The 19,202-nt window shown below is 43.0% G+C and overlaps 1 protein-coding gene across 1 annotated transcript in view; it reads right to left on the bottom strand.

Moving 5' to 3' along the window:
• The window catches only part of LOC147612596 (uncharacterized), a 171,645-nt gene extending 158,932 nt beyond the window's left edge, over positions 1–12,713 (bottom strand). Inside the window, exons 1-2 of the mRNA XM_086783536.1 lie at positions 12,619–12,713; positions 12,045–12,411 (exon numbers count right to left, since the gene is read on the bottom strand). Coding sequence (XP_086639662.1) covers positions 12,045–12,411; positions 12,619–12,713 — 462 coding nt within the window. The remainder of the gene's footprint in view (positions 1–12,044; positions 12,412–12,618) is intronic.
• Between the last annotated feature and the right edge of the window lie 6,489 nt (positions 12,714–19,202).

Raw genomic sequence — 19,202 nt, 5'->3', positions numbered from 1 at the left:
AGGTAATCAGTTGGGTTTCGTCGAGTTTTTCCAAGTCAACTAACTTTTCAACTAATGCATTTTGAGTGAGCCTTTCTTTTATGGTGATTCACAGGCTAGGAATAAAAATTCCATAGGAATTACCGCATCAATGCCAAAAGCTAGGCGAAAGGGAATGTATCCTGTTGCTACCTTATATGATGTACAATATGCTCATAGTGTTGCGGTCAGCTTGTGTTCCCAATCTATGTGGCTGGCTTCTAAAGTTTTAGTCAAGACAGCACACAAGATCTTGTTTGTGCTCTCTGCTTGGCCATTTTCTTGTGGGTAATAAGGTCATGATTTGCGGTGTACTACAAGGAATCATGTAAGTGTTCAATCACCTTATTGATGAAATGTGAACCCCAGTCATCACTGACTACTTCAAGTGGGTAGCCAAATTTGGAAATGATTTGTTCATATAGAAACTTGGCCATAGATCGAGCATCAGCTCATTTAGAGGCTCTCGCCCCCCCTCCCACTTAGTGAAATATTATGTGGCCACGATCACATAATGTGTTTGGGAGGACGGATGCGCTGTTAGACTAATGGGTCCAACAAAATCGATACCCCATTTTTCAAAGGGTTGTCACACAATCACAGGGGTGAGTGGCATCCTGTCCTTTTGTTGTGTGGAATAGAAAATTGTTGGAACTCCTTGCATATCTTTACAAATTCTATGTCCCCGAATAATGTAAGCCACCACAATCGTGCTTGGAGAACCTTGTGAGCTGCTGTAACTTCTCCCGCAAAATGGCCTCTAGGTATTCTTGCGTGTGGTTCTTCTAAGACAGTGACAAACTCATCTTATCGCACACATCTCTCCTGAGGATATCGTTCTTGCCTAGCTTATATAATTCTCCATCAATAAATTGATAAGGTGTGGCTAGCTTAATAAGCTGACACATTTTATCTTTTTTCAAAGATCGATCTTATGGAAAACCATGAGCTAGATAGTCGGATATTTCCTCACTCCACTCAGGTACCATGTCAAGTTTGAACAGACAAGCATCTGGAAGATCATCATCAATGCATGTTGTTGGTTCTCTGTTAGGAATTCTAGACATATGGTCCACCAAAACATGTTAGGTTCCTTTTCTTACCATGACCATAAAATCGAATTCTAGGAGTAGAAGCAACCATCGTGTGATTCTTCCTAAGGTGCAAGGCTTGTTCACAAAATATAACAGGACCTAATGGTCCACAAAAGAATATAAATTTGTTGGCCAGCAGCAGCAGCAGGTAATGTCTGTATTTCTTAATAGCATAAACCACGGTCAAAACCCTTCACGCTCCATGGTGGTGTAGTTTATCTCTGCATCATTCAATTGTGATGACTGGCAAAACCAATTGGGTAATCCAATTTGAATTCCCCAGGTTGCACCAATCCACATCCTATAGCGACATTTGATGCATCAATGTACCAATCCACATCCTATAGCGACGTTTGATGCACCAATCCACATTCTATAGCGATGTTTGATGCATCAATGTACACGTGGAATACAAGATCCCAGTTGGGTGGTCTCAAGATTGGTACACGAACCAGTGCATTCTTCAACTTGTGATAGGCCTCTTGGAATTTCTCGGTCCATTCAAAGACAGTGAGTAGTTTATATAATGGCCTGGCAATTTCAGCATAGAATATGATAAAGCATCGATAATACCCAACATAGCCCATAAACCATTGTACACCTTTGTAGTTAGTTGGTGGGGCTAATTCCAAGATCAAGTTTACCTTGCTCTCATCAGTGGAAATGCCATTTTTAGACACAATGTGCCCTAAGATTACACTGTGCTTAACCTAGAATTGAGACTTTAAAGGGTCAAGGGATATACGATTTAATTGACATCTTTCAAACACCTTCCTTAAGAAAGCAAAGTGCTCAGTCCATCATGAGTGTGCACATAGATCATCAATGAATACCTCCAACCACTTTTGCAAGTAGTGCTTGAAGGCAGTGCACATTAGCCATTTTTGGAAAGTTTTTGGGACATTGGTGAGGCCAAGGCATAATCTTATAAGCATATGTCTCCCACATCGTATTGAAGGCTATCTTGTGCTCGTCTTCTGGTGCTATGGACACCTGATTATAGCCTGAAAACCCATCTAAGAAGCTATAGGCTTCTTCACCTGTTACCCTTTCTAATACATGTTCTATATATGGCAGTGGTGGGTAGTGGTCCTTCCTAGTGGCTGCATTGACCTAAGAAGCTATAGGCTTCTTAGGCTATAGCTATAGGCTTCTTCACCTGCTACCCTTTCTAATACCTGAAAACCCATCTAAGAAGCTATAGGCTTCTTCACCTGCTACCCTTTCTAATACATGTTCTATATATGGCAGTGGTGGGTAGTGGTCCTTCCTAGTGGCTACATTGACCTTTTGGAGTTCAACACAGACCCTTAATTTTCCTTTTTTTTTTTTGCAAAATCATGATTGGTGAAAGCCAATCTATGTGCTCTATTTCATAGATAAAATCCGCAAGCAATGAGTTTATCAATTTCTTCCTTTACAATTGTCGTATATTTTGGATTCATCTAATATAGTTCTCTCCTAGATGGTCTTGATCCTTCCATGATCGGGAAAGTGTGTTGGACCATGGTGGTACACCCTTCATTGGCATGATATGGGAAGTCTTTGATCAAATGATCGACACCACACTTCTCACATGAAAGTGTAGGCATCACGTTGGTTTGAGCTGACCAGCATTAGCCACATTCTTAAGAGGACACTCCGCTACTCGATGAGGTCCATTATAATGAAAACATTCTATGGGTCCCCTTCGCATAGTTGAGTTTATGTTTTTTCCTTTCCATTGTACCGTGGTTTGAAACACTAGTACTGGCATGTTGTTCCGTACGACATAATACTTTGGTGTGATCTCCATGGGCTCCTCATTAGTCATTATTGACTTCTACCTCGAGCATTATTTCTCCCTCATCCAAGGGCTCCTCAATCAACACTTGGTTGATTTTAGCCTCTGGTGGCTGTGGGGGTTGAACAAGTGGCAGAAAAGGTGACATGTCCTGCATTTGAAACATCCCTCTAGGTAGGTAGGTATTTGGCTGCCCTACAGCCACAATGTTTTGTATTGGTGGTGTTGGCAAGGCTAGCGGCACTCTGGGTGCTGGGTATTGTGCTAAGGGCTGGACCCTCGGATATCTGACATAGCAATGTCATGGTTTCCCAATCTCTCGCAGTGACCACATTTGGTGCTCAAATGATTTGTCTGCAAATTGAGCACCAAATAAGTTCTCTCCAGGGGGGTAGAGATGAGCATTTCTCGATACTTCTCTCTCCATCCTTGACTTTTGAATTATCCAAGATGGCATTACAGAGTACTTCCACTGTCATGTTGCCAACTTGCTTGTTCTTGGTTCCTGTTTCCTGATGACTGGAGACTCGCGATGTTGCCACTACACTGAGGCTGCCTTGGCATCTTCTGATGTTGCGACAACTCAAGCATATTGTCCTCATATTCAATTGCCAACTTTTAGCAAGTATCTAGATGTGCTGGTCAGACTAACACTAGATAATCGTGCATCTTATGATCTCAGACTCCTCTTCGGGAGCAAGGTAGTAATTGATTTACCTCAACTTGCATCTTGAATTTAAGTGCTTAAGCCAAGAAACATAATCTTGCATGGACTCATTTTCCTTTTTCTTGATATTGTGGAGCTGAGTCGCAGGATTCCATCTGTCACCACTTCGAGCAAAGCTTGGTATGAACACATTTCTTCAGGTTTTAGTGTTTGATACCATTGGTGAGCTTTTCCTTCTATGGTCAAGGAAAAAGCATGTATCATATCGCTCACTTGCCCACATGTTTCAGAGGTAGACTCAAAGATGTCTACATGTTGGATCGGGTCCCCATCTCCTGAGAAATTTTGCACAAGATTTGAAATAATGTGTGGCTTCATCTGGGATGGTCTGGATTTGAGGGTAGTACCTAGTTCCCTAACCATTCCTCGTCCCATTTCTACAGTCATATTTAGCAGATCCGCCCTTGTGACTCCATTTAGGTCTACGTTAGGATCTACAATTAACCTCCAAGGAGCTACCCCCCTACCTAGACAATGTCCTCTTCCTAGATTGGTTCTTCTATTCATTTCGGGTCTATGGATAGGTCTGGGTAATTCCTCATTGCCGGGCTCATTGTTAGTAGCCTCGGCCTCTGCCTTTGCTCGATCAAGAGTTCCATGCTCAACAAGAACGTGGGATCATTGATCATTTCTTGTATATCCTCTATTGTATAGAGACGACTCTCACCACTTACAGGTGCCCTAGGTAGGTTGTCCTCATCCTCTTGTGTCTCAAGGCTCTCGTCAGCCCTTGGTCCCTCATTGATGGTTCCATAGTTAGAATCACTCTATCTTTTATTCCCATACACATACTATCAATGTCATTTCTAAATGTTTCTAGTTCCTTGCCACGTGGTCGAAATGGATTCAATTCATCCATTTCCTGTTGTTCTACCCTTTTGATTTGCCTATCAAGCTCTTGTTTTCTTAAGCTAAATAGCTACAATTGTCACTCTACTGCAACCCTCTTCAATTCTGTTTTTATTTCCTCCGATGTGGGAAAGAAGACTTGACCGGCCCTGGCGGGGCTTTCCTTATCCCTTCTAAACCTGGGGGGGTTCATCCCACTGATCCTTACTATGTTAGTTTGCCTAGGGCTAGAAGGTTGGGTTGATAATTCCGTTCTTAGACCGTGTCTTGCGCTAGTTGATGGGCCAGTGCCTGTAGATTACACTTCATCTTTCGTGCCGTGTTGGAGACTAAAAAATTCCTTGTCCATATCAAAGATTCCACTAGATCTAGTAGGGGAAGAGGGTTTTACTTCCTCTCCAAGGTTAGAGAATCTTAGCCCTTCTGCCATGGATTCCTCACTACTTGTTTCTATGGTGGTCAGATTCCTCCAAGATGAAAAACTCAATTGAGTGCTCGTCGAACGGCCTAAACCAACACTTTTTTGGTAGGAAGAACCTGGGTGATTTGATGCACTATCATCGGGGGTAAGGTCTTCTCCAGTGCGTTTACTAGACCTCAAGTTCATGAGAATGTATTTTGATAGGTGAAATCACTACTTCAACTGATTCCCTTGTTTTTATGTTGAACTTTTTTTTCTAGCCATGAAACCGCACAGAATGGTTCATGTCGTGAAGTAGCAGGTAGCAATTTACGCCATGAAACAGAATGTTGTTTTCACGTCATGATTTTATTTTCATGTTGCGGCATCTGATGTTTCATGCATGTTTTAGATATTTAGCTCAAAATTACTTCAATTTGAGTCGGATAGACTCCAATGGTGTAATTGGGGTGCTTCTTTTACCACTGGTTTGATAACCCTTGATTCATGAACTAGCAGTCCGTGAAAGCTTAACTCATGAACTGCTAACATGTGAAGCGCTAAGGCCTAAAGGGTTAACTCGTGAAGTATTAACCCGTAAAGTAGCAGGTTATGGTTCATGCCATGAAGTATCATATGCTTCACGTCATGAAATAGAATAAGATTCACATCGTGAAACAGAATGTGGTTCACATCGTAAAACGCTTCGCTACTATTTCACGTGATAAGATTTTTTGGTTTCGCTATGTCAGATGTGTCAGGATAAGGGGACATAATTTTAGCAAGGTAATCCTAAGATTCCTAACACTAATTTGCGGGAGGTGTTTCATGTCGTGAAGTAGCAGGGAATGGTTCACGTCGTGAAACGTTTCCTACACTTTCACGTGTTAATAGCCACGTCGACAGAATGAAGGTTAGAGGGTGATTCCCCTATCCAAATGATCCAAAATGGTTGTGCCAAGGATGAGGAATGCAATGCAAATCATAAACACAACCGGTGGCTCTTTGTTTTTGTAGTTTTCGTGATTTTTAAAAAAACAAAACAAAACAAAACGTGTCACCTCCTACTAGCTCACGCTGTTGAGTTGGTGATGAAAAACAATAAAATTGAATGTAAAATTGAGTGTAGCTTTCCTCTAAGGACTCACTTACCCTTCCAACATAGCTTTCCTCTAAGTACTCACCCACCCTTCCAACACACGATTTTCTATAATTTTTTCTCTGCCACTCAAACCTTATTTACACAATTTCTTCACATTGCACCTTCCAAATGCAAAGGCAATGGTGAATCTTACATAGTGGGAGATGAAGCTCTAAGAGGATGGAAGAAACAAAGGTGTTTCCTCACTAGCGGTGCCAAAAATGTTATGGGCTACCACACCTCCCAAGAGGGAACTCCACACAACCGTAAACATGAGAAGCAATAGACACAACAATCGTTGGGTACTTACCAATGCTTCGAGATCACATCCCTTAAGGCTCCCCAAGATCGATTTGGAAGCTCCACTCCTCTGATCTCCACATCCATGTTGTCACTGCCGCGAAGTTGCTCGCACCACAATGCAAGGCAATCTACCTCTCACTCTCTCACACACATGCATGAAAGAGAAACATGCACTAGAGTACACACACACTCTCTCTCTCTCTCTCTCTCAAGAACATAACAAGAGATCTCGTAACACAAAGGGTAATATGACACTATCGAGGTGAGGACCGAGGTTGGACGTATCAAGGTCCACCTCACATTGCGTGCATATAATACCCAAGCATTCATCCATTCTCAAGCCAGCTGCCTTTCAAGGTCATGAAGAAATAAGTATTCTTCGCCTTCCACACCACAATGGTGCTTAAGAGATTGATCTCAAGCTCTAGCAGCACCTTGCTCTCCTCATGTGGAGAAGATGGCCCCGCATCTTCTACTACAGAGGGGGCTGTTCAGCTACGGATTGTGCACCCTCTGGAAAGTGCTCTGATGCAAGCTGCTCTTCCACACCAGCACTCGTACCTAGTGCCTTCAATACCTTGTTATCTCTCAAATACCCTGCTAACTGCAATGCAGGCATCTCTACCTCTTCATCTGAATCCTCATCGCTGATGAGGAACGCAAAAGTGGTGAGCCACGAGAGGAACCTAGTTCCTAAATTGCCCTTCCCCAACCTCTTCACCTCCTGCTTATTGAAGGTACAGTAAGCTCTTGCGGCGGGGATGCAGATGTCAATGAAGCATTCAAGGCGCTGGATGTAGGGGCGGGCATATTGTTGAATGTACTTAAGCAGCTCAACGGGCGCCCATCGATCATTGGGGCAATGGGGAAAGGAGATGGAGTGGGGAGCCAAGTATTACTCCATGTATGCAATCTGCGTCTCATAATGTTGGGACGCAAGGGAGAGCAACTTTTCAAAGTCAACTTTGTTGAGATATCGAGCTCATCTAGTGAGGCGGTGGACACTGACGACCCGCCTGGGGAATAGGCCCCACACTTACACCACTGGCATGGTTGGTGAGATCATGGGTGATATACGGCCAGTGGGATGACAGGCTGTGTGACAGCCATTCTAGAGACTGGCATAGTTATAGCGCCAGCTCATTTAGTTGGGTTCACACTATAGAGAACCCGTGTATGTATTGGTTGAGTACCTTTCATATTATTGTGTACTCTTCTCTTTGTATATGGTGTGTTGAGTGTTGTGAGAAGAAGAAGAAGATTTCAGCCTCTCACCTTGTGTGTTCTCTATTAGGGTTTTGTGAGTGTGTGTGTGCTTGCAAGAGCTCAAGCTCTCTTCCCCCCTGCATCTTTTCTTGGTATCAGAGCCTGGTTCGTGCTAAGGGCAAGTAAGAGAACCACAAGAAGCGGTACGAGGGTAAGAGCTTCAACTACTCTTTCCTATTTGTGTTGGTGACTACACCCTTGTCGGGAGCTCTACGAGAGGCACCGGCAAACGATCTCTGATTGAGGAGCTTTCTTCGCGGGAGTAAAGCTATAAGGCAACTATAATGTTTTATCGGACAATATTTTATTGGCCAAAAACACATTTTGGGCGCGTCTGGACCTCCGTTTTTCAGAAAGCAGGCGATTTCGAGCATTGTGGGTAAGTCATCGATTCTCTGCAGAACTCTGTTTTAAGAATTGCAGGAAGACAGATTGACTGTGTAGACACTGTGGGTGCTGCAAAGAGGTCAACAGTTGCCATTGGGTGTATGTATGCACATTGAAGTCACTGGTTGTGACATTTGAGAGTACTTAAGTACCACTGCAGGAAATACAGCAGTTTGTGCAGGATAAACCAGAGTGCTATTTCTGGTAAAATTGTGTGTTTGGCAAGATGTCAAATGATGGGATAACCTAGATTGTGGCTGAGAAGCTAGATAAGAATAACTTCCATGCTTGGAGGTTCAGGTTGACGAATTTCCTGATGGGAAACTACATAGAAGGTGAGCATGAAGAGGCACCGGAGATACCGGACATAAATCCTACTGCTGCAAATGTGAAAGAGTTTAAAGAGTGGAACCATGGAGCCAGGAAAGTCATGTATTAGCTCTCCATTAGTATACAGGACACTATGATTGGGCACATTCAGGATGCCAAGTCCCCCAAGGAGGCATGGGACACCTTGGTAAAGCTTTATGAAACAAATACCAAGGCACGTAAGATACAGTTGAAGAATGAACTTCATACTATGGAGAAAAAGAGCATGTATGTGAATGACTATACGTTGAAGATAAAGGGTATTGTGGAATCCCTTGCATCTATTGGTGCCTCAGTAGATGATGATGATAAAGTGGAGGTCTGTCTACGTGGTCTCGGGCCACAATACAAGGCGTTCAAGACGTCTATTCAGACTCGGAAAAACATTCCCAACTTTACAGATTTGGTGTCTATGTTGATTATAGAAGAGAAGAGCTTGGGTGAAGACCAACAGTCATCACAAAACAAAAACAGTTCAGAGCAACATGCCTTCTACACAAGTTTAGGAAGAGGACGAGGTAGAGGAGGCCGTGTGGACGCGGTCAAGGAGGTGGCCGAACAGGTAATCAGAATTATGGACAGTAGCAGCAACAACAACAGTCCCAGAATCAACAACAACAACAACAACAACAACACGCTGTCGTGACGTGGGCGGTGTCGCTGGGAAAGTGCGAGACTTCTGGCTGTGAGAGTAGCTTCCAAATCCCAAGCATTAAATGTCTTCTCAGCTTATCATAGAACAAGGTATAGCATGGTATTATCTCAATCTCTTATCTCAGGCATACATTCTATGGGATTGTCTCCACAACTCATACAAGACACGCCATCAAAGCTTCATCATCATGAAAGATCTTCTCATAACATATACTATATGTTTGTAAAATATGATTGACATGCATCAACACTCACAAAACAAAACAAATAAAACTCACAAGACATCATCAAATCCAAAGGTATACATCTCTTCAGCATATGTGTAAGATTCCTCCCCCAACCCCTTTTGATGTCTAGTATATTCCCCTGTAATCAATTCCGTACCCCAAAAGAAATCAACCATGCCACACTATATTTGAACTCCTATTTACAGAGTACTAGCATATCAAGCCCATGTACAGTTTATACATCACTGTTTGCATGTCCTTGTCTCTGAATTCATGTGAATTGATCACAGAGAAGATTTTCCCTACATGGACGTGCCACAGCACGACATCCGCCCCCTCTAAACCTGCACATCCTCCGGTATGTGCCAAGTCATCATCAAGATCCACCTATATCTGAATGTCATCTTCATACATTAATCAGCAAAAAGAATCTGTCATCTGGCCAACCCCATGTTTGGAACACTTTAAAGTGTTTCAAATCAAGCTTTGGTATCCATAAATATCAAACAAGTAAAAAAAACAAAGCCTTCATAATTACCCACCATTGTTCTGCATTCAATCCCCAAATACATTTGTCATGGTTGCCAACAATCCATATACCACGATCAAATACCCATTTGCATTCCACATGAGCCTGCTCCATTGAATTATAACATATCCTTGGTTTAAATACACATAATGGCATCATAGCAAGCCGTTCATCACATTGTGTTCTCTTGCATATTACCTCCTCATCTATCTTCACCACCAATATGCTATCAAAGCCTTTACATGCTTCACATGCATCTATGCAAACTGGTGTAAGAAAATCAAGGTGTGATGCTACATCAGAATGTCGCGGTCCATCAATAGCATAAACATCAAAAGCATCATCTTTGTCATGTAAACAAAACACATCTCTAGCATCATCAAGAGTGCAAGAAGCCTCATTCATAGATTGTTGGTTACCGATGTTTGCAAATAGAAACTCATCATCATCAAACAGTTGAGCCATCCCAAGATCCTCATTGTCTTGAGAAATAGACTCATCCACATAAACATTAACTTCACTAAAGTGATCCTCTAACAAGACCTGCTTGTCTTGAAAGAGAAACTCCAAACAAAAACCACCATCTGCAAAGCAAACATCCTCTGAAACAACATTCGTATGACTTCCGGTCACATATGCACTATCCTCCATAACATCATTAGCAACATGCATATCATCAACACCTTGAACACTATCAAACAAACATGGCAAAGCATTCATAGAAGCATCATAACCATCATCCATGGCATCTCCTTTGTCATTTTCCCTCTTACGCTTTTCCTCTACTTGTGCCTCATTATTCTGGCATTTTGCAATGTAGGCATGAACAGATTGAGAATCCACAGGTTCTTCCCAGCCAGTCTCAAGACGTATACTGTCTCCTGCCTCGGAATCCTCCATGAAATAATCATCCTTCAAAGCAAGCTTGAACTCCTTCCAATTTCTGCCACCATGTGCTGCCTGTAATCTTCTTATGCGCTCTCTTATTTCGGGAACACATACCAGCTCAAAACTTCAAACCATATGCTCCTCAGTCACCCTGTTTAGCTCCATTTCCTTTGTGTAATTGCACAAGTACTTTGTGATGTCTTTACCATCAAATTGATCCACCTTTTTCACGATTGACTTCAGTGCTTTAGTCGTGGAAATTTGCTCCCTCTCAGCCGCTTGCTGCTGTTTCATATACATAGTAAACATCTGAAACATCTGCATAACTCCAGGGTCAAAATGAACCCCTTGACCCTCAGAATTCTCAGCCATAGCTTCCCTGTATATTTCACCACACTCTCACCCAGCAGTCTCACGTCGGGTTCACCAAAGCTGTCGTGACATGGGCGGTGTCGCTGGGAAAGTGCGAGACTTCTGGCTGTGAGAGTAGCTTCCAAATTCCAAGCATTAAATGTCTTCTCAGCTTATCATAGAACAAGGTATAGCATGGTATTATCTCAATCTCTTGTCTTAGGCATACATTCTATGGGATTGTCTCCACAACTCATACAAGACACGCCATCAAAGCTTCATCATCATGAAAGATCTTCTCATAACATATACTATATGTTTGTACAATATGATTGACATGCATCAACACTCACGAAACAAAACAAATAAAACTCACAAGACATCATCAAACCCAAAGGTATATATCTCTTCAGCATATGCATGCTAACAGCCCATAGAATAGCTTGTCGCCAGCCGTCAGCCAGCCCTTTGACGTCATCCACTCTAGCTCGTCTTTCAGTTGTGCCAGAGAGCCCCAGCCATGAGTTGTTCACTTCAGCTTTATCAGTTCCTTCAGTTTTACTGATCCTAAAAATCCTGCTTTGACTTTAATGGGAAGCTTTAGAGCATTACGTGCTTCTGGCTTGAGCTGCATATTCGTAAGCTCCACATTTCCTTAGAAACTCCATGCTCAGTTGATCTTGTAGCCTTTAATGGCTGTTGACCTGCTTGTACTTGGGTAGAATTCTGTGAACTTCAGATGTTAGCCTTTGTGAAGCACCACCACTTTGTACAAGTTTTTACCACACCTCCCCATCTGAACTTGCTACCCGAAGCCACCTTTTGTGCCAGCTAGTCTTCACGCCTGCGCTCCACACTCCTGCTCCTCTCCCCGCAGTATTACCAGCCCATCAATAAGCAGGAGAGAGAGAGTGAGTATGAGCTTTATCACGTATAGCTGCAGCCAGCCTATTGCCAGGAGATAAATGCCCTCTGTTCAGCCCCTGAGCGCTGCACCTTCACCACAGCCCTCCCAAACCTTTGTCAATTCTTTTTTTAGCTCTTTCCTCAGCCTGAACCAGCAAATGGCCCTTTGTTGTTCGATCAGCAGTAAAAAGTGGATGAAGTTTGGCCAAACCTGCTTCCAAAAGCAAGACTGCAACGTTTGATTTTGACTCCCACAAGCTACCCAAAAATGTCCCCGTCTTATCCACAGTCTCTATCTCAATCTCAACATCCCTTTGTAGTATTCTCCGCCGCATAAAAGCAATTGCATCATCTGCAAAAGGTTCTCCCCAGCCTGGGCATCGTACACCAGACAAGGAGAACGTAATTGCACATGTTTCTTTGGGTATGAGCAGCTTGTAACGATGCCCACTCAGCACAAAATCCACAATGGCAGGAAGCCTCTTGGCCCTTCCTTTCTGCTGTGCCAGAGAGCTCCCGCTGAATCCCCTCCAGCCAGACGATCCCCTTTTTCCCACTCTACCCGGCGGCCCATCCACTCACGCTGGCTTCCTTCTTCGCCAACTTTCGAGAATGTGTGCTGGCCGCCTCCAGAACCTCCACGTCCTCTCTTTTTTTTTTTTGGCCACTTAATATTATATATATATATATATTTTTATTTTGCCTAAGATGGCCACCCCCAAATACCTTTTCACACCAATAACCATTGTCACCTTGGCCCCTTTATCATCAATTATCCCCCATGCTTTCACACACTCAAATGAGACCTTCCAAGTGCTCATCTCTAAATGCCCTGTATACCCCAAAAGAAATCAACCATGCCACACTATATATGAACTCCTATTTACAGAGTACTAGCATATAAGGCCCATGTACAGTTTATACATCACTGTTTGCATGTCCTTGTCTCTGAATTCATGTGAATTGATCACAGAGAAGATTTTTCCTACATGGACGTGCCACAGCATGACAACGCAGGTGGAAGAGGCAAATTCAGAGGCAGGGGGAGTCAAAGAGGCCGTGGAAATTGGCAAAGGCAATATAATGATGCATGTGAATGCTATTATTGTGGTAAGCCTGGACATGTGCAGGCAGAATGTTATAAGAAGCAGGCTGGCATGCAAAATGGGAAAGTGCAGCAAAACAACTATGCATCCTCCTCAAGCAGAAATAATGAGGATAATGAAAGGTTGTTTGTTATGCAGCATGTTGTGAATGCCATGTCTGAAAATGTTGATGCAGCACAAAAAGATGATGTATGGTATGTGGATTCAGGTGCTTCGAACCACATGACAAGTCATGGGGAGTGGTTCAAGGAGATGAAAAACCCGGAAAGACCAGGTTTTGTGGAAACAGGGGATGACACTGCTAATCCAATTGCCCATGTTGGAGATGTGCCATTGTCTATGCAGGATGGCAAAGTGAAGTACCTTGCAGATGTACTTCACGTTCTGAACATAACAAAGAATCTGGTTTCAGTTGGCCAGATGATTGAGCAGGCTTTGTAGGTTTAGTTTAACCCTGATGGTTGTTATGTTGAAGATTTTAAAGACAAGTGCAGGTTGGTTGCAAAAGGTAATAGAGTGGGCAGAATGTTTACATTGAATGTAGACATGCCTAAAATGAGTGCTGCGATGTTTGCAAACGGTTCAGGAATTGTTGTAGACACAGACATTTGGCATAAAAGGATTGGACATGTGAATGTGCAGAGATTGAAGTCTATGCAGACTAAAGAAATTGTGACAGGGCTGCCAAAATTTAAAGTGGAAGGTATGCAGAAAATATGTGAAGCATGCCAATTTGGGAAGCAAACAAAGCATGTGTTTCCACGTAACAGATATGTGAGCAGAAATACACTAGATGTTGTGCATTCAGATGTATGGGGTCCTAGGAAGACCATATCTATGGGAGGCTGCAGGTATTATGTGACTTTCATTGATGACCACACAAGGAAAGTGTAGGTATATTTCATGAAGGAGAAGAGTGAGGTGTTCACTCACTTTCAGAATTTCAGAGTTTTGGTTGAAAAGCAAACAGGGAAATATGTAAAGTGCCTAAGGTCAGATGGAGGGGGAGAGTACTTCTCCAATGAGTTCTCTGAATTTTTGAAGCAGAATGGTATTCGGAGACAGTTTACATGCAGATACACTCCGCAGCAAAATGGAGTTGCTGAGCGGAAAAATAGGCACATTGCTGAGATTGCGCGAGCATTGATGGAAGAGAAGAATATGCCGCACAATTATTGGGCTGAGGCTGTTTCTACAGCAGTATACATCATGAACAGGACTCCAACTGGCAGCCATACATGATGTAACTCCAGAGGAGAGGTTTACTAGTAGAAAACCAGATTTGTCTCATCTGAAAGTCTTTGGATGCATTGCATATGTGCATGTGCCAGACAGATGAGCTGAGAACTAAGCTGGATACGAAAGCTGAAAAATGTGTGTTTATTGGATATTCCCTTGAGCAAAAGGGATACAGGTGTTATAATCCTGCTACACGTGAGTTGAGGGTAAGCAGGGATGTTGTCTTTGATGAGATGAGCAGCTGGTATGCTGTTGAAAAAGAAGTTGTTGGGGTTGATGTGAGTGGAAGTGTGGTTGCACAGAATGCAGGTCAATCGCAGTCTTTGAGTGGACCAGGAGAGTCCTCATCTAGTGGGTCTGTTGATAGACCATGGAGTGGCAGGCTGCGTCATAATACCAGTCCTGCAAATGTGATTAGTACATCACGTAAAGGAAAAGAGAGTGTGGTTGAGCCCCTTGGTATGCCTGACATTTCTGCAAGGCATTCTCATGTTGATGGAGAGTCTAGTGGCTCAGATATGAGCCTTGATGAGGAGCTTGGGATCCCAGCTATGAGAACACCTAGTATAAAGAAGGCTATGGAAGCCATGAATGAGAAGCTGCGAAGATCTGGGAGAGTGAAAAATCCTATGCAGAGATTTACCTATGATGGTTATGTGGCACATCACTATGCATATATGGCAAAGCTTGTGCAGGTTGTAGAGCCCACATGCATTGATGAGGCTGTTAGAAATGTGTATTGGGAGAAAGCTATGGATGAGGAGATGGATGCACTATATGGAAATGAAACTTGGGATCTAGTGCAATTGCCTGAAGGCAAGAAAGCCATTGGATGCAAGTGGGTGTACAAAGTAAAACATAACAGTGATGGAAGCATAAACAGGTACAAGGCTATATTGGTAGCCAAAGGATATGCGCAGACATATGGCATTGATTATGAGGAAACTTTCAGTCCAGTTGCCAAGATGGCAACAGTGAGAGTTGTGATAGCAGTGGCTGCGTCAAAGCAATGGTCTTTATATCAGATGGATGTAAAGAATGCATTCTTGCATGGGGATTTGCAAGAAGAGGTGTATATGTTACAGCCACCTGGTTATGAGGATGTGAGTCACCCCGAGCATGTTTGCAGGTTGAAGAAAGCCTTGTATGGCTTAAAACAAGCACCAAGAGCATGGTCTGACAAGATTTCTAAATATCTTGTCACTATTGGCTTTCATGTAGCCAATGCAGATTTCTCGCTGTATGTGAGACATGGTGATAGAGGGGTTGTGCTTGTTGTCATCTATGTAGATGACTTGATCATTACGGGGAACCATGATGCAGAGATCTTTGATGTAAAGATCTTGCTTAGATAGAAGTTCGAGATGAAGGATCTAGGGGAGCTCAGATATTTCTTGGGCATTGAGGTGATTAGGTCACCACATGGTATTGGATTACTGCAGAGACAGTATGGCTTGGACATGTTGTCCAAGTATGGTATGATAGGCTGTAAGCCTATTTCCATGGCCATTGGATCAGAATGGCAAGTTGAGTGCAGATTCAGGAGAGATCTTGGAGGATCCTACTATGTATAGGCGCATAGTAGGAAGCTTGATCTACATGACGATCACCAGACCAGATTTGAGCTATGTTGTTGGGTTGGTGAGTTAGTTTATGCAGGTTCCACGAAAACCGCATTTGGATGCAGTGAGACGCATACTGAGGTATGTGAGGTCTACTTTGCATTGTGGACTATTCTATGAGACTGGGACAGAGATATGTGTACATGGGTACACAGATGCTGATTGGGCTGGTAGTATCTCAGATAGAAGATCTACCAGTGGCTTCATGTTTTCTTTGGGGAGTGCTGCTGTGACTTGGATCAGCAAGAAGCAGCCTACGGTTGCTCCAGTACAGAGGCCGAGTACAGAGGAGCTGCTATGGCAGCATGTGAGGTAGCTTGGTTGAGAAAGCTACTTACAGATTTGGGTCTATCAGTGGATAGACAAGTTGTCATTTTCTGCGACAACATTAGCAGTATACAGTTGGCCAGGAACCCAGTCTTTCATGCTCGCACGAAGCATATAGAGGTCCACTACCACTTCGTTAGAGAGAAGGTCTTGGCAGGAGAACTTGACCTTGTTTATGTCAGCATAGAGGATCAGGTAGTTGACATCTTCACCAAAGCATTGGGTACAGAGAAGCTTCGCAGATTCAGGGCTTCGCTTGGTGTACATGAGATGGAGTTGAGCTCGAGGGGGAGTGTTGAGATATCGAGCTCATCTAGTGAGGCGGTGGACACTCACGACTCGCCTGGGGGATAGGCCCCACACTTACACCACTGGCATGGTTGGTGAGATCATGGGTGATATGCGGCCAGTGGGATGACAGGCTGTGTGACAGCCATTCTAGAGACTGGCATAGTTATAGCGCCAGCTCATTTAGTTGGGTTCACACTATAGAGAACCCGTGTATGTATTGGTTGAGTACCTTTCATATTATTGTGTACTCTTATCTTTGTATATGGTGTGTTGAGTGTTGTGTGAAGAAGAAGAAGATTTCAGCCTCCCACCTTGTGTGTTCTCTATTAGGGTTTTGTGAGTGTGTGTGTGCTTGCAAGAGCTCAAGCTCTCTTCCCCCCTGCATCTTTTCAAACTTCACGAGAGAACATGGCAAAGAGCTCGCTCTTGCTCACCCACGGGGTGGTGGAGAGGAGCTCAGAGAAGTTGTCAAAGTGGGTAGCCATGTGAATGCAAAGAGATAGTGTGAGCTCGTGCTTGGTTTCTATCACATGAAAATGAGAAAGAAGGCACCTTTGGCTATTTATAGTTAAAATTTAAAGTTTGGCCTTTTCACACTAGACCGCTAGATAAAAAAATCACAGTTTGCAAAAACATTAAGATTTTAATTAAGTAAATATTGGTTTAAAAATAGCCTGCTCTACAAAATTATAAGCATGTAATCTATTCTAAAATTGTTATAATGTCTTCATTTTTTGCCTCTCTTGTGACATTTACTTCATGTTGAACTCCATCTGCTTGTTGACTTGAAAGCTCATTCATTGCCTTCACCTTGATCTTGAAACTCTTGCCCCTCACGTGCATTAGAACAGAGGCTATTTTCCCATATACCCAGTTCATCTTCAAGCTCTTCCACATGCCTACTATGTGTTGGTAGTAGGGCTATGTACCTTGCTGTGCTGAAAATTCAAGGTCCCCCATTTGCCATGATTCTGAGACCATGGTTGTCCCCTCCTTACACTTCCCAATCTGTAAAAATATAGAAAGTGGCACAATAACTAGAAAGTGTAAGGGTTAATTCTAGAAATGTAGTGGAATCAGATATACCTTTCTTCTCATCAACTTGAAACTTGACTCTTCCACATTGTCAAAGCCCATGATGCTGAAGTGTTGACACAAGTCTTCTAGGCTCCAATGCTTGCTTGCTTCCACTCGCTCAATCCATCCATTTTGCATCCTCACAGATACCTCAATAGGTACAATTTCTTCTTCTGAGGCTTGAAGTGGGATCCATGTCCCATGTTTTTGCATCCTTGGTAGTGCAGACGCATGTAGAAAATAGAGCGTGCCTTCAAGAACCTGGAAGACACTGTAGAATCTACTACATTGCACTTGTACACATCACCTTGATGTGACCCCTCATTAACCTCCCAACCCTCTCCTAGTAATCCTTGAATGAGGTTAGACCGTACCTCCTTACAAATATACATTGTTTTTGTTTGGTGCATTGGAATCATGGAATTGAACATGTGCACAAAAATATGTAGAGGACAAAACCAATTTAGCCCTACTGACCTAGATGCCTTTGAAAAATTGAGTGATGTCTTGATATTACTTACCATCTTAAACTTTAAGCACATAAGATGGTCCAAGCATCAGGTTTGGGCCATTCCGGATTGTTAAGAGGGGGGTTGGGGATCTCTTCTAGCTTGCCAAATAAACCTAGTTTTTTATCTACAAAATATGAGTGAGAAAAGAAAAAGATATTGTTCTGTACAAGATCACTTGGGCTTTGAGATACAAACATTGCCTACCCAATGGATGCATGCATAGCATAGAAATACAAGATCACTTGGGCTTTAAGATACAAACATTGCCTATCCAATGGATGCATGCATAGCATAGAAAACTCCAGTGAGGCTTTGGAGTGGTTGTTCCTCAACATAATTAGAGGGGAAAATATCTGCAGATAGAGACATAAGAAAATGGAGAATCATAAGAAAATTTGAAACAAAAAAATCCAATAATAACATGTTAAAGCTGTGTTTATATTACACTGACAATTTGAAGGAAACCTTGGTCGTTGGCCTTAAATGTATAGGTCTCCAAGGGTATACACATGTTGCACTATGGCAACCACCAGTCCTTCCTTCTTAGTATGCTTGAATCCTTGTAGCCACCCCTTCCAATGATGTAGCATAATCCCTAGTTGACACATGTGGTCCCTTAGAGCTTGTTGGCTGCATGTAGACCCAAGCCCTAACCCTAAATCTTTTTGGAGCCCAAACTCCATTCTCATCTCTTGTGTTATGCAGCACAAGCTCTTCCACCTTCTCCCTATGACTTCTCACATTACTGGAAGAGGCCATGATGGTAAGAAAAGAGAAGAAGGGAAAAGAAAAGCTTGTTTTACAATAGAGGAGTGGAGAGGAGAGAAGGTTCAGGGTTTTCAGTGGAGGAATGGAATGCTTAAAATAAGGTTAGAGTTTGGGAATAGGCTTCGTGAACCTACAGAGTAGACTAAAGAGGGATAGAGTTTCTGTAGCAATGGAGAGGGAGGGAGCTGGAGAGAGAGAGGGAGATTGAGAGGGAGGGAGCTTGAGAAGGAGGGAGAGCTTGAGAGGGATGGAGTTTCTACAGCAATGAAAAGCTTAGAAAAGGAAGAAAGAGGGAGAGGGAGCTTGAGACTGAGGGCGCTTGAGAAGGAGGGAGAGGGAGCTTGAGACTGAGGGCGCTTGAGAAGGAG

This window comes from Cibotium barometz, chromosome 45 (assembly GCF_041138505.1).
Source record: "Cibotium barometz isolate CiBa-2024 chromosome 45, ASM4113850v1, whole genome shotgun sequence".
In the NCBI taxonomy this organism is placed as follows: domain Eukaryota; kingdom Viridiplantae; phylum Streptophyta; class Polypodiopsida; order Cyatheales; family Cibotiaceae; genus Cibotium; species Cibotium barometz.
The sequence above is the reverse complement of the archived record's forward strand: the minus strand, read 5'-3'. Positions and strand labels throughout refer to the sequence as shown.